This window comes from Engraulis encrasicolus, chromosome 9 (genome assembly GCF_034702125.1).
Source record: "Engraulis encrasicolus isolate BLACKSEA-1 chromosome 9, IST_EnEncr_1.0, whole genome shotgun sequence".
Lineage (NCBI taxonomy): Eukaryota > Metazoa > Chordata > Actinopteri > Clupeiformes > Engraulidae > Engraulis > Engraulis encrasicolus.
The window spans coordinates 51,100,978-51,113,477 of NC_085865.1; the positions used below are offsets into that span (position 1 = coordinate 51,100,978).

General features: G+C 44.6%; 1 protein-coding gene across 1 annotated transcript in view; it reads left to right on the forward strand.

The window, feature by feature from the left end:
- Positions 1-12,500, forward strand: part of LOC134455311 (uncharacterized) — a gene marked incomplete at its 3' end in the record, with an annotated part of 59,736 nt that overhangs the window by 32,817 nt on the left and 14,419 nt on the right. Inside the window, exons 15-20 of the mRNA XM_063206333.1 lie at positions 1-23; positions 1,026-1,213; positions 4,292-4,478; positions 4,946-5,116; positions 8,321-8,478; positions 8,971-9,099. The exon at positions 1-23 is cut by the window's left edge and continues 313 nt beyond it. Of these exons, the coding sequence (XP_063062403.1) occupies positions 1-23; positions 1,026-1,213; positions 4,292-4,478; positions 4,946-5,116; positions 8,321-8,478; positions 8,971-9,099 (856 nt within the window). The remainder of the gene's footprint in view (positions 24-1,025; positions 1,214-4,291; positions 4,479-4,945; positions 5,117-8,320; positions 8,479-8,970; positions 9,100-12,500) is intronic.

Sequence of the window (12,500 nt, forward strand, 5' to 3'; positions counted from 1 at the left end):
GGTCACCCTGTACCCCACCACAGGTCAGTTACACCTGCAGGGCACCTCAGACTACCACAGTACGTACAGGGCACTGAATTACAGTTTTTCTCCATTGGTTTGGCTCATTTCTCGAAACAGAGATGACATTCTCAAAACAACATGGAGAAATCCCCAAACCAACTTGCAATTTTACACAACAGAGTTGCATTTCTCGTTGCTTTCATCAAATATCAAATACTTTGTACATGTCTAAAATGCATCTTTGCAAACGGCTATAGTATGTACAAGTAGCCTACAGTTACAGGGTAACACCAGCCAACTGGCCAAATGCTGGTGAAATTTTAGTTTGGCAAACAGGAAATACCAATTTACTAGCCACTTTGACCCATTAGTGAGTGTGTGTTTGGCCAGTAATTTTGGCCAGCCATTTTGGCTGGTGGTTAATTTTGGGCCCTGACTATGTATACAGTCTTTGTTGGGAACCATTTACTGTACATTCTGACAGATAATTGACGAACCATGGAAAAACCAGGAGAAGGACTTTACTGGTTGAGGCTAGTAAAGGCTGTGCCGAAGTTTAAACCAAACATTTTCTTAGTCCCAATAGAACGTCTCTGCTTAAACCACGTCACTGCCTTGAACACACCTCTACCCAGGGCCGTTGGAGCTGCTCAAAGTTGATTGCTTCCCGAGAAAGTGGAGGAGTTCCCAATTTCTCTGTAGCTCAGAACGGATATTTATACAGGTATTGCTCCTGGCCTGACTAATAGCAAGTTGTGTCACTAGGAAGGCATGGCCTGGCTAATATTATGCTTAAGGACTCATTCTGCATGGTTGACATCCTTGTCTTTCCCACCTGATCATATGTACCGGTACATGTGTGTCTCTACAGTTGTGTATTGCATGTGTTGTGTCCTCTAATGTCTATAGAGTATGTGTGTGTCTACAACTATGTACTGTATGTGTGTGTCTACAACTATGTACTATATGTGTGTTGGTGTCTGCTAAATGTCCATATGGGTGTCTCCTCTGCCCCTGCACAGTTTCCGTCCTGCCAGTAGGTGGCGTGCTGCTGGGTGAGTCCTTCATCGAGCCCTTGAGCGGGCGCATGGTGCGAGTCGGTGGTGCCAGCATGCGTGGCGGTAAACTGGTGCCCCATGCGGGGGGCTTCCAGGCCCTACTGGAGGCTCAGGCTCTGGCGGCAGGCCTGCGAGCCGTGCAGCTGCTCCAGGTGATTACATACAGCAGGGGTATTCAAGTAGCCTCTTAATGCATATGGGGTCGCCGGCGGGCCTATTCACTATTTGCTTAAAATAATCAACTAGTACATTATAGCAACATTGCAATGACATTACCAAGAGCCTTAAACTAGCTTTACTTTTGTTGGCATCCGTGGGTTGCTTCCAAACAACATCTCACTGTATCTATATATTCAATTCAATTCAATTCAATTCAAGTATATTTGGCAGACTCTTGGTCCACAGTCACATAATACAGGTAGTACACATAAAAAAACACAGATCAGGACAGACCAGTACAAACAGACAGAAACCACACACACACACACACACACACACACACACACACACACACACACACACACACACACACACACACACACACACACACACACACACACACCAGTGACGTGCGCTGGGATTTATGGCTGGTGAGGCAACTTTTTCAATATCAGCCAAATTGCCAAATAGGCCTACCGACAAGTTCCATATGTCGTAGCAGCTTTCTTAACATAAGGTAGGCCTACATATTTTGACATACTGCATTTCCGCAGAGAAAATGCTATTAGATCTCTCTCTCTCCCTCTCTCTCACACACACACACACACACACACACACACACACACACACACACACACACACACACACACACACACACACACACACACACACACACACACACAGGATTCAAACAGTGGTCTCACATAAACCACTCAGCACCAATGTGGACAGCAGAGCAGAGCAGAGCAGAGGAGAGGAGAGGAGAGGAGAGGAGAGGAGAGTAGTGGAGAGGAGAGAAGAGGAGAGGAGAGAAGGGGAGGGGAGAGGAGAGGAGGAGAGAAGAGGAGAGAGGAGATGAGAGAGGAGGAGAGGGGAGGAGAAGAGAGAGGAGATGAGAGGAGAAAGGAGGAGTGGAGAGGAGCTCAAGGAGAGGAGAGGAGAGGGAGAGGAGAAGAGAGAAGAGGAGAGGAGATGGGAAAAGAGTATCCTGGTGAACCAGTAGCCTGTAACATGGTGTCATATAGACCGCTGAGCACCACGGCGAACAAACCGGTGTGATGGCTTTTGTGGTACGCACTGGATTCTCGTGCAAATGTAGGCCTACATCTACTTGTACGAGGCTACGGCAAGCGATGTGGGACAAAGGTGTGGCAGGAAGCGAATGTCAACGTAAACAGATATTACACAAGCTTCGATATGGTCACCAAATATTTTGGGACTGTCATTTCTGTTATGCCTACTCCTTGGAATTAAATCAGAGTCTTGTAGTTACACGGGTATATTTGATTTACCTCAACGGTACCCTGTACTCAACTTTACAAACAGTTACCGGGCACATGAGAATCCGGTGCCCATCACAAAAGCTACCACACCGGACAGAATCACGGAGGATTCTCTCTCTCCCCACGGGTCTCACAAACACAGGCTTCACACACAGGAAATTGGTCTTACCTGAACTCCTACATCAGGTCCATGCGCCGCTCTTTTCCTTCACTTTGTGAAGGCGTTGTGGGGCGTTGTGCATGCTAACGTTACTTTAGCCGGTGCTGTTCATACAAAGCCCCAAACGTCGCCCCAAACGTCCAAAGCAATTTGGCATTGAATATGAGTAGCCGCGAGGATTTGTGTTTCGTGAGGCTCCTTAGTCCTTGGTAAATTGTTAAGTCGTAAAATCCCATGCGAATGGTCTTCCACACATTCTCGCCGGTTGCAAACAAGACACAGGGGAAACAACAAATATTTTCTGTTGTACCACTCACTTTGAAATGATCGGGTAGTTATAATCCTCTGACCGGTCACCTGCAGTAAACCCTTCAGCTCTGTCGGTCCTCCATTATTTATCACATATTTTCCCCTTGGAAATCCAACTTTGAGAATGCTCTTAGTTTCGTTATGAAATCCACTTGTAGCAGTCAAAGTGAACAAGCTAGCCAACAACACCGACTGACTGTATTGTGAACTTCAGATTCGCTATGACGTAACTGTCCAGCAAGACTCTCAACACCAGAAGGAGTCTGCGGCCAGGCTACTGCTCGCCTCACCATTGTATCTTTCAGTGGGCGTTATGCAAAAGCGTCCAGAGTAAAGAAATGATAATCACACGTAGAAAATATTTTAAAAATATCAGGAAATGAGGGCACACCATACATACTTCTATTAAGTGTATAAAAACGTTTAATACAATATTACCAGGTTGCATTCACAGAACGAGCAACATGGCGCATGCGCTCAAACTTGTTAACGAGGGATTGCGCAATCCGGGGTGAGGCCAGTTCAGAGTTGCCCCAAATTCAGCGTATTCGGAGCAATTTGACATGAAATGGGCAAATATTACGATTTTGGCCACGGAAATGATTGAAAATGAGTGAAACTGTTTAAATACTGCTCAAATGGTAGTTATGGTGCAGATGCTCGAAAACAATAGCTGTTATTGTTACTATTATTCACATTTACTGCATCTCATCATTCTCATCTGGAGCTGGTGAGGCCGTGCCTCCCCTGCCGTATTGGAGTGCACGTGCCTGACACACACACACACACACACACACACACAAAGAACCAGATGAAATAACTAAAATCTATGCAGACATTTCATCCAGTGCGCTCTTACCTGAATGTGTACCTTGAACTACTGACAAATGGATTACTGAGTGCCACCATGATGTTATTGGAGGAATCATCCAGGCGCTGTGTAAATTTGTAAATATTGTAAAAAAGGAAATGGTCAAAAAAGGTACTGCAACTATGCTGCTCATTGAAACTGGGTTGCATATTGCCAATTTGATCTTTTCATGAAAGTTTACTAAGTAATAAACTAATATTTTCTAGTATGGCCCAAGCTCATTTTGCAGCTAACGGACCATGGAGAAGATCCCCCTTTTCATGTATGAAAAGTGCAATTTTTCCAGTCATAATGAATACTTAGAATTTGATGGTGGTGGAAAGTATTCATGAAAAAGGTAACATTAGTGAATGGGTAGCATGAAATCTCGAAATAAACAACTAAAAATCTTACACAGTGTACCTTTAAAAGTATATAGTGACTGTACTCTACTCTGTACTCTACTCAGGGCGTGTGCGAGGGCCAGGGAGGAGGTCCTCGGGGCCTGCAGAGGGAGGTGGGTCGCCTCAGGGAGGCTGCCGGGCAGCTGGAGCAGGCCTGGAGGTGCAGCCTGCACTGCGGCCTGCAGCTCTGCGCTCGACTGGAGGCCACGCATGCCTGGGCGCTCGGCGTCGCTCGAGACGGGGGCAGCCTCGGTGTGTAAGCACGTCTAGAATCACAGACACAGACATACGCACACACTTGCTGCAGGTGAACGGTACAGTTTACTTCACAACACAGAAGTTTACAGCAATTACGGTAACTCTTTACTTTACGTATCGCTAATAAGGTGGTAATTCCATCGTAATTTCACAGTAATTTTAGTGTTATTTTATGGTAATAACTGTTTGTTTTTAGTAACAACAGAAAAATAAGAACCTTACCAGTTTCCAGTGTAAGTACGCTATAATTTCTAGTTAATAACAGCAAAAATAAGCATACGGTTTCCAGTGCAATTACGCTGTAGTTTCTATTCTACTTTTTTAGTTTACATTTTGATATACTGTGTATATGTCATTAATAATCATAGTAACTCATTTTCAACAGCTATGCAGGTATTGCCTTTTGGCTTTATAGGGTAGTACTGTTCATTGTGTTACAGTGATCTCTTATCCACCTACAGGGGAGATTCAGCTGCCTGGCTCGGACCAGAGTTTGCCAGCGCTGCCAGGCCTGGAGTACCCTGACCCAGGGGGTTCTGGTCTCAGCGTGCCCGTCTTAGGGGCCCAACTGGACTGGCACACGGGACGCATGGTGCCCCTGGCAGGAACCATGGAGGATGCAGAGGGGAAAGGTATTCAGACATTTTCAGATATTCTTTTTTTGTGGTCTTTTTGACTTTATTCACGATAGGACAGTGAAGGTGGTGACAGGAAGCGAGTGGGGAGAGAGAGATGGGGAAGGGCTGGCAAAAGACCCAGGCCGTGAATCGAACCCGGGTCAGCCGCATGGCAGACGAGTGACCTACCGTTTGGCCACAGCAAGGCCCATTTTCAAATATTCATACAAGACATGAGGATTTAAAGGCTCTGTTGAGAAACCTGTATTTAGCTTAGAAATCTAGACATACCTAGTGGCAGCAACATATACTTCACTGTTGGGAACATCTAGATAGGAAAGTAGGTCTGCACACTTCGAAATAAGCTCCACAAACAAACTTAATTGCATGTAAATCAAAACAGCATCATGTTACCCATATCCCCGAAGATCCAGGGTGATACAAACATTGCTGTTTAAATTTAGTTTTTTTTTTCGCCTATTTCACAGTGTGCAGACTTATTTTCTTTAACTGTATGACGCTATTGTGACTAGAGATGTACAGGATCCAAGATCCGGTTCCGGATCCGGCAGGATAATAGGGTTTTTCACAGGATCCGGATCCGGTTCCAGGATCCAGGATCCGGTAGCCAAGGCTTTTCAGTCAAAATAGTTTGAGCCAACGTGATAACAAGGCCGACAGGCGGACAACAGATGCGTCCCTCTATGCCAGTTCCAACCTCTTTTCCCCCCAAAACGCCCCGCTGGCCTCCTCCTAACCTGTCAACGCCCACCCCCCCTCTGAGGATGTGCTTTTTGTTTATTGGTCATAGCCTATTGCCCATGGAAACTCCAAATAATGTGGCAGGCAGCGAAATGATGAGACAAGGCTTTATATTTTGCAGTTTAGTCTATAATAAGGCCATCATGCTTGGATTTGGAAAAGAAGCATCTAATTTCAAATTTCACATAGATCAAGTGGCTATTACAAATTACCAGATATTATTAGTAGGTTATTTATCAACCTTTAGTATGCTATCACACCATTTCAGCATCATGTGCATGTGGGAAAGAAACTAAACATCGCCAAATAGCCTAATAAATAAATAAAACCGTTTGGGTGAATCATGCGCTTGGGTTCACCCTTTGGATGAATTGTGCGCTTAATTTACAATGCCAGCTTTTCACCGTCAAGGCACAAAGCAGTGAGCTTCAGTGGCAGAGTTTACCAAATTCATACGACTGCAAACCAATTACGAAGCAAAAGACGCGTTCTGTCCCGTGCTCTCTCTGAGCGCAAGGGAAAGCACCTGTGGGGTCCATGCGCCCGCCAGCAGAAAACGAATCTCCCTTGCAATATGTCCGAGAACATCAGTAACACAGCGTATGTGAAATGCAAATGGCCCATCTGTCTACTTGTAGTTCGAGAACACTGACTACTCACTGAAACATAGTGGCAGAATGTTTGCAAACTCACGTTTAGAGGAAGAGCTGCAGCGCTGCTGGTCGCCTGTCAACTCATTACGGTTCCATGTCGTGGAGCGTTATGCAATGCAAACGCCCCTCTATCCGAGCACAAACATCTGTGTGAAATACTGCCTGCCGACTTCTAAATCGTTAATTTCCATTCTGATGAACCAAAATAGCTGCACAACGCGACACTATCAGCCGAAGTGTAGGCCTATCACAAGACCGTGAACATTAAGTGACACTCACAGTGGTGTTGGTGTGCTGTGGAGAAGGAACGAAGTTGCCTACCACTGTCCAAACGCAAAACAATGCCGAAAATTGAATGCCCCCCTCAGTTGTCTCACAATGCAATCAGCTTAGCCTTGCCGGTTTGGTAACATATCCGTTTTGACACGCATTCGCTCCAGGCCAAAATGCCTCTCTGCCTCCGCCTTGTGGACACAGGAAGGAACAATTGAAAGAATGCGTTTCAGACGGACGGACGGACGGACAGACCCTCTTATAGAGATGCTGGGACGCATCTAAAAAGGGCCCACATGTATGAGTAGGCTATGTGTTTCAACTCTTTCGTAGGATCCGGTATCCGGTTCCGGATCCGGCAGGATCTTAAGCAGTGGATCCGGTATCCGGCAGGATCCTAAAAATCAGGATCCGGTGCATCTCTAATTGTGACTTGTCTGGCACCTGCATCAAGTGACTTTGGATGTGCGCACCCTTCCCAAAACAACATCTATAAATGGCTAGTGATTGGAACCTCCTCAGGCTCTCCAGTGTATCTCCGTGAACTGTGTGAAGTGCAGATGCAGAGGGACGGTGTAACGGTGTTTGTCGCACGTCCTTTTCTGTTTAGAGTGTGCAAGTGTATGCAGGGCCGCTGGCACCAATTAATCTGAAAGACCCCCCCGCCCCAAATATATTAAGGTAACACTTTCTATGAAGCCCATATCTATAGCGCATTATGAGCGCATTTAAAACAAATTATAATGTACATTATTCAACGCATTATGACTACACCCATGATGTTTCATGATGCCTTATGTTAAAAGTAATGAATAACCATGAATCTAGCTTATAATGCTTTATAAATCCAAGGGTGTTATGAGTGCTCATGGCTTTATATAAACTACAGGCTGGCTGATGGGGCTTACAGTACATTATGATGCATAATAGATGTGCATTATACAGTGCATTATAAATGCATCCATACATATGAACTTCACTTTACTTACAGCACACATTGACGACTTATGATCTCACATGGAAGATTATAGCATCTTATGAGCCCTTATGACAGTTTATCATCCAGGTCTGTGCATAGGGTTAGGGTTAGGGGTATAGGTACTCATAATGTACTATAAGCCCCATCAGGCAGCCTGTAGTTTATAGGCAGTCATGAGCACTCATGACACCCTTGTATTTATAAAGCAATATAAACTAGATTCATGGTTATTCATAACTGTTAATATAAAGCATGATGAAGCATTATGAGTGTAGTCATAATACATTGTAAGTAATTATAATTTTATTGTTAATTAATTAATTTGTTATAAATGCGCTTATAATGCACTATAGATATGGGCTTTAAGTAAAGTGTTACCTATATAAATTGTAATGAGGACCAAATTCTGGACCGCGCCCCCCCTTCATTCTCACTGGGCCCGGGTCAACCGACCACTTTGTCCCCCCGCCCCCATTCCCTTCCCTCTGTGTAGGTATTCATATGCACGTGTGTGTGCATATGGTACCAATGCATGTGCATTTGTTTGAGCAGGGCTCGTCCCCATTCGTCTGGGTGCCCAGACGGTGGACCCTGTGACTGGGACTCTGTCTGCAGTGGTGGGGGTCCGCTTGGATGCTGTCAAGAAGGCCGTGGTACCCCTCACCATATCACACTACATGAGCCGAGCAGACAACACGGACACTGTGCAGGTATTGGCTTGTGTGTGTGTGTGTGTGTGTGTGTGTGTGTGTGTGTGTGTGTGTGTGTGTGTGTGTGTGTGTGTGTGTGTGTGTGTGTGTGTGTGTGTGTGTGTGTGTGTGTGTGTGTGTGTGTGTGTGCGGAATAGCGGAACCTGTAAACAGAAACCTCTTAAGTATTACATATTTCAAATTGACTTATGGGCTGGATCCAAAGTGTTTGTTTTTGGCTTTTCTTTCAGTTCATTTTTTATTCTTTTTATTTTATTATCAGTTCATTAGTTATTATTCATCTCTTTTGTAGGCCTATGTCTTGCTTTGGCTGTGTATATTCAAACAACAACCATAGTGCAGACTTGCAACTGGTGATAGCAGAAGCGTGCGTGTGTGTGTTCACGCGTCACGCGCGTGTGTGTGTGTGTGTGTGTGTGTGTGTGTGTGTGTGTGTGTGTGTGTGTGTGTGTGTGTGTGTGTGTGTGTGTGTGTGTGTGTGTGTGTGTGTAGCTGGAGGTCCTGCAGAAGGAGGTGTGTGTGCGGATGTGCTACTGGCGCCAGCAGAGACATAAGGAGGAGGAGCTACTGGGAGACCTGGAGGCGACCCTCAGACACCTACTGTCTGACCATACGCAGACGGTACACACACACACACATACATACACACATACTCACACACACACACATACATACACACACACACACACACACACACACACACACACACACACACACGCACACACCTGCTGTCTGACCATACACAGACGGTACACACACATACACACACACACACACACGCGCACACACACACACACACATACATACATACATACACACAAACACACACACACACACACACACACACACACACACACACACACACACACACACACACACACACACACACACATCTTTAAGAACCACTTCATTCAATTTCAATATGCTGTTGTATTGCTCACGCTACCCTTGACTTGTCAGTACCCGGTGATGCCACATTTTTCGGCTCAGCCCTTACCTAGATATGAGCTATTCTAATGGGGGCAGCATTTGTTTAAAAAACATGGGCGTACTCAACTGTTTGCTAGTTATCTGCTGATGTTGCATAACCTTTTGGATGTTTTTGGGAATAAATAAAAATGTTTTTTTGAAATGTAAACAAACAGCTGCCCCCATTACAATGACCAGGATCTCAGAAAAGGCTGAAGAAGCCTCAGGTACTGTCAAGTCCAGGGTAGTGTGAGCATTACAACTGCATGTTGAAATTGACTGAAGTTATCCTTTAAGTTTTGTTGGGGTCGTAAATACCTTGAGCTGGGGGATAAACAAAACATATCCCAAAACCTTATGTATGTATTGACCAGATGCTCGTGTCGGACCTAATCAATGACCCATGCTGGAAAACAAACACAAAGGAAACTGTTTACCTACCTACCCCCGACACAGAAGGGTAAGGTGACAATGTTTGAAAGCATGCATGTCCTGTTATTCAAATCTGCAGTGCTTGACAATTGAGTTGCTTGTCGCCGGTATTCATTTTTTACTACGTACACACACAGTACACACACACACGCAAGCACGCACGCACGCACACACACACACACAGAGACACACACACACACACACACATCAGACACATACAGTACACACACCCGCACACACACACAATTCAACCAAATGTACTGTATTTAAGAATGGGCCAGGTATATTGGTAACAGTTCCTGGCAGTCTGGTGTCTTCCTCAAGGGCACATCAACCATGATAACAGTGTAAGAGCCCTAGCCTGGTCCTGACCATCCCATAATACGGTAACAATATATTTTAGGGATACATCTATTAGCACTAATACATACCATGTTAATGCCTGCATAAGTAACTTGTAAGGCATATACTAAGCAAACGCTAAGGCCTACTAGGTCCTTACTAGGGCTGGGTATTGCAGCTATGTTCCTGTATCGATTCGATTTCGATTCTTAGGGTTTTGAATCGATTAATCACGATTCGATTCGATTCAATTCGATTCACTCCGAATCGATTCAATCCGTTCCCTTTTTGGTGCAAGGATTTCCCCCAAAAGATGCTGTTGCCTATTTTTATATAAAAATGTCAAAGGGCTGTGGCTTGACAGTGTTAACAGATTGCTAATTTGTAATAAGTAGGCCTAGGCCTAATTGACTAATACCTACTGGGTATTTTCCATAGACATAAATGAAACAAAAAGAAAAAGAACAAAAAAATCGATTTTGTGCCCTGTGAATCGATTATGTGAATTTTAAATGATATCGATCGATTATCGATTGAATCGATTATTTTACCCAGCCCTAGTCTTTACTAAGGTTAAATTGGAAATAAATCCCTTATTGTGCATGAACAAGACATTTGCGAATACATGCCTAACAAATGTTTGATTTTGCTTTGTACATGCCTTAAAAGTTACTTATACAGGCACATTGTATGTATTAGTGCTAATAGATGTATCCCTAAAATAAAGTGTTACCCATAATACTACCATTTAATTTCGTATTCGTGGTCTGGAGGTTGTTTGATCTGACGCGATTGCAGGAAGCGGGAAGGACATTTTCGGAAAAATCAGGATAAGTTGTTGAACAAACATGTCTGTTTGGTGATGTAGGACAGACATGTCTGGCAGAACATCCTACCGTAGGATAAAATTACAATGTAGGAAGGTTTGTCAGAACACATGCGGACTCTTGGCGGAAGTATGTATGATTGTGCGCGAAGCTAACATCAACCATGCCGTGTTCAGACCAAGAGCGAACGAAGCGCGACCAGCGCTACCAAAGCGAATTTGCCTGGAGTGAAGCGAACAGAGCGACCAGAGCGAATTTTAATGATTAAAAGTCATCTTATCTTATGGTAATGAGCTATGATGCAGCTTGGCAAAAAAGAATTGGAACGTTCATATCTCTGAATGTCCCAGGCTGTCAAGCCAGAGCCATTATGTGATTAGCTGAATCAAACATGTCTGAATCAAACAATGCTGCGTCTGGAGCGAATACAGCGAATTCAAGGCGAAACTTCTTCTGCTACCCACGCTACCAGGCAGCGTAGTTCGCCCTTGGCTTGAACACGGCATAAGTCTTGATAATGATAAGAGCCCATCCACAATCTCACTACCTCTGTGGGATTTGAACCAAGACCAACTCCATCAGGGGCGCCTACAGACTTGAGCAGTAAGGTACGCACCAACCCCCCCCCCCAAAAAAAAAAAAAAACACCGGAGAAATGACAGCGGACCATGACACCAGAGGAGGAAAAAACACAAGATTGGAGTATAGTCAGTATGTCTGGGGTGGTTTTCTTAATCAATCGCCAGTTTTTCTTATTGCTTTAGGCTAGGAAACAAGGTAACTTGTTGACGTTGACAAGGTTGGCCTATACGGTTTTGAAAACCGTTTGGCTATATTGGCGTTTCACTTCTAGGTGCAGCCATAAATACGCTTACGATTAGGCTTACTATTTAAAAAAAACCTGCGACATTGAACTGCAGCCACTTCCCCGACTATGCTACTACGAAGGCTTGCATGCAGTTGTCGCTCGTGCATGGGGATGAAACAAGTATATGGCAGACGCCATATCATTATACAACTTTTCAAGCGTTATTTTCGACTCTGGTAGAAAGTTGGCGCAGAGGTGTCTGCTGCAGCATGAATGAAGTTCACGTCACAAACATGGCTGAGCTGGGACCAAAAAGCCCGGGCACGTTGTGCAAGAAAAGACAGAAAGCGACTATATCAGCCTATTAACCCACCGGGGAATGCAGTGGATGTTAGTCCAGGCTGATCAGAAATGCGCAATAGAGACAGAGCACAAGAACCACCGACGCACTCGCACACAAGTCGCAGAATGCTGTTCATGTCAGCAAACGGGAAAAAATGTGCGCAATACGCATTAGAAACACCCAACTGCATGTCATCAAAACATGCAGAATTGCTTTAGAACTAATGCTTTTCCGAACATTATGTATTTTCGTAGCACTCATAGCTGTCAGTGCTGCCGTCCGAAGCTAGTACAAAGGAAAG